Source organism: Tilletiopsis washingtonensis (assembly GCF_003144115.1).
Source record: "Tilletiopsis washingtonensis strain MCA 4186 unplaced genomic scaffold FA09scaffold_8, whole genome shotgun sequence".
Classification (NCBI taxonomy): Eukaryota; Fungi; Basidiomycota; class Exobasidiomycetes; order Entylomatales; genus Tilletiopsis; species Tilletiopsis washingtonensis.
Genome location: NW_020312005.1, coordinates 653,901 through 656,758, shown reverse-complemented (window position 1 = coordinate 656,758; position 2,858 = coordinate 653,901). Strand labels below are relative to the sequence as shown.

Sequence of the window (2,858 nt, the reverse complement as noted above, 5' to 3'; positions counted from 1 at the left end):
AAACTCACCTCAGCCATGCTTGCGAGGTTGAAGAGCAGCGTGATTTCCGCGGCGATGCACTGATTCCTCACCTCCCTAGTCCTCTCTTCGCTGCTCTGCACCACCTCGTCTCTCCCCTTTTGCGTCGTCCAACCCGCCGCCTTGCTCGTCTGCTGCGTCAGTTCCAATCCTTTCACGGCCCACTCCCTCGCGTGCCTCCTCGCCGCCTCCTCCGCCTTCTGCGACGTAGTCTGAGCCGCGGCAGAGAGATACACGAGCGAGAGGTTGGACATGAGGACGCTGGCTTGACAGCGTTGCGCCGCCGTTGGTGCCGGCACTCTCTTGCTGCCGGATTGCGAAGAGGAGGGAGGAGGCAGCAGAATGGAGAGGGCGTGAAGGAACAAGGGAGCGGCGAGGTGCGATTCGTGCCTCGAGGCATACAACGCTCCCAAGGCCTCCAAACTGGCGCCGAGATCCGTGGGGGTGATCCAAGGCGGCAAGTGGAGCTCGGAGAGCTGCACTGCCTCCTCTGCCTTTGCCGTCGTCGTCGTCGCACTTGAAGGCAAAGGCTCTGAGAGCGCCTCGATCGAGTCGCTGACGACACCTTGCTGCGAAGACGACGACTTGGCGGGAATTGCTAGGCGCAGCAGTTCCTCGACACTCCACACGAGATGAGCTTCTGCCGCATCTCTGCCTTTGGACCAGAGAGGAATGCCCTTTGCCGTTTGTCCCTCCAACTCGAGCTTCACCTCTGCCAGCTGTGCCAGATCGCCGAGGCGCTGCGAGAGCGCCACGGCGCGCATGCGCCACTGTGGCGGCGGCGAGACGGGCGAGGCAGAGATGCCTTGCTGCAGTGTCTCGAGCGCAGAGGCATAGACGACGTAGGCATCCAATGGACGCAGTTGCGCCTCGAGAAGAGAGCCGAGGGCAATGGAAATGCCGGACAACTTGAGAGGCGCATCGACGCCGAGCGTCGAGGATGGAAGCGAGGAGGCGACGGAGAGAGCACTGAGAGAAAGCAATTGGGGGAAGCGTCAGTTGCCTTAAGCTGACGAGATCCAGAGATGAAGAAGGGCCGTTGCCGGGCTGACATGAATGCTTGACTGCAGCAGGCCAGCAACCCATCTTCGCCATTGACCCATCATCTTCCCTCTTATGCATCCCCCCTCTGCCTCCTTTCTCTCTTGCGTGTGACAACGCCCGACTCACCTTCTGAACGCCTCCTCAGCCCTGCGCCACTCTGCGGCATTCTGCGCCTTGAGGGCGCGTCGGAGCGGCACGCGCACCTCTGTTGGCCACGTGCGAAACGCGGCGAGGAAGTGCACGAGGCCATACGTGGTCAGGAGCGCGGCGGAGACGGTGAGGAGCAGAAAGAGGGTGCGGACACGCGGCATGCGTGAGGGAGCACCGCTGGAGCTCGAGGGAGTGGGCCCGCTTGAGGGGCTAGATGTACCCGCCGCGCCTGCATCTGAAGTGCCCCGACGCGACGGCGGCGGCGGCGGCGGCGGCGCAGAAGGCGCAGAGCTGTAGAGGCGTCGACTCGACTGCGCAACGAGCGTGCAGTGCGAGACTGGCGATGTGCGGGCGATGAAAGTGGGTGGTGTCGGCTGATGCCGGGCGAAGAGGATCGCAGGTGGGGCGCCGGCTCCCAAGACGCGCGGCGGCGAGAGGGCGAGGCTCGTGGCGCTGCTGCTGCTGCGGCGGCGGCTACAGCGCAGCAGTGTGGCGCTGCTGGCGCGCAGCGGCGGAAGCAGCATGGCGACGGGGGGCTTGTAGCAGAGTGTGAGACGCAGGTGCCGAACCGCACAAGGCACGCAAGTATGGCAAGGGATGAGTAGTGCCCGCTCGCTGCGCCCTGGAGGTGGGAAAGCGAAGAGGCGCGAGGGAGCATGTGGAGGCGAAGCAAGGCGGGTGCCGATGAGCGCGCGCCGCCGCCTTCGCCCCAGCAGACGTCTGACGCTTCAGCAGCTTGGCGCTCGCAGAAGCAGCGCGCGCGACGCAACGCGCGTGCGCTTACTAGACAAGCACGAGCTCAAGGGCCGTCAGCGTGGCGCTGCAGCCATCATGCCCGCCCACCCTCTTGCCTCTCGCCGAGCGCAGCAACCCACGCAAACGCTCGGCGCCGTGTCCCCCAAAAGCTAGCTATCTCTCTCTCTCTCGCACACACACACACACACACGCCAGCGCATCGTCAGTTCCCCCCGCCAACGAAGGACTTTCACGCAAAGTGATCGCTTTCAGCTGTTTGCCTGCTCATTACCCCCTCTCTCTTTCTCTCGCGCGCCCTGCTTGTCCCCCTCTCCTTTTGTGTCTCTCTCTTGTCTCCTCCCGCTCCCTGCCCCCCTTCTCCACGCGTTCCTCTGCCTGCTGCTGAGCCGCCGCCGCGGCGCGCGAACGCTTCGCAAGCTCAAGCGCCGCGCGGCAAGCGTCGCCTGGCAGCGTGGGGCGCGAGGGCGAGAGGAGCTGCCACACACACGCGTGTGATCAAACGTCAGCTTCACAAGGCGGGCAGGAAGGGGGAGGGGGGCAGAAGAGGGCGCAGACGCGGCGGAGGGCAAACGTACCACATTGCCGACGCCGACGAGCGCACGGAAGAGGACTTCGTTGTCGGGCGAGGCGAGGCACAGTTCGCGCTCCAGCACCTGTTTGTTTGGTGTGCAAACGGGAGCAGGGCAGTGTCAGCTGGGGGGGGGGGCACACCGTGCGATTTGCAGAGGCAAGGAAAGACGGAGGAAAGAGATGAGAGAGAGGGCAACGTAAAGAGACGTACATCACTCAGTGCCTCAAGCAACACGGCGGCGTACTCGAGGGGCGCATCGACGCGCACGAGATGGATCGCGTAGCTGGGCAGTTCGCCACACACACAAACGTCAGCTTCA

At 64.3% G+C, this 2,858-nt stretch overlaps 3 protein-coding genes across 3 annotated transcripts in view; 1 reads left to right on the top strand and 2 right to left on the bottom strand.

Moving 5' to 3' along the window:
- Window positions 1-63, top strand: part of FA09DRAFT_343063 (hypothetical protein) — a gene marked incomplete at its 3' end in the record, with an annotated part of 2,595 nt that extends 2,532 nt beyond the window's left edge. Inside the window, exon 5 of the mRNA XM_025744576.1 lies at window positions 34-63. Within this exon, the coding sequence (XP_025599187.1) occupies window positions 34-63 (30 nt within the window). The remainder of the gene's footprint in view (window positions 1-33) is intronic.
- A 553-nt stretch (window positions 64-616) lies between these two features.
- Window positions 617-1,373, bottom strand: FA09DRAFT_338179 (hypothetical protein; the record flags this gene model as incomplete). The annotated part of the gene is made up of 3 exons (XM_025744072.1): window positions 617-673; window positions 729-987; window positions 1,189-1,373. 3 exons carry the CDS (start codon window positions 1,371-1,373, stop codon window positions 617-619), a joined length of 501 nt encoding a protein of 166 aa, XP_025599186.1.
- Window positions 1,374-2,389: 1,016 nt separating this feature from the next.
- The window catches only part of FA09DRAFT_329381 (PFU-domain-containing protein), a 3,425-nt gene continuing 2,956 nt past the window's right edge, over window positions 2,390-2,858 (bottom strand). The window contains exon 8 of the mRNA XM_025742158.1: window positions 2,390-2,830. Within this exon, the coding sequence (XP_025599185.1) occupies window positions 2,477-2,830 (354 nt within the window). The 3' untranslated portion in view covers window positions 2,390-2,476. The remainder of the gene's footprint in view (window positions 2,831-2,858) is intronic.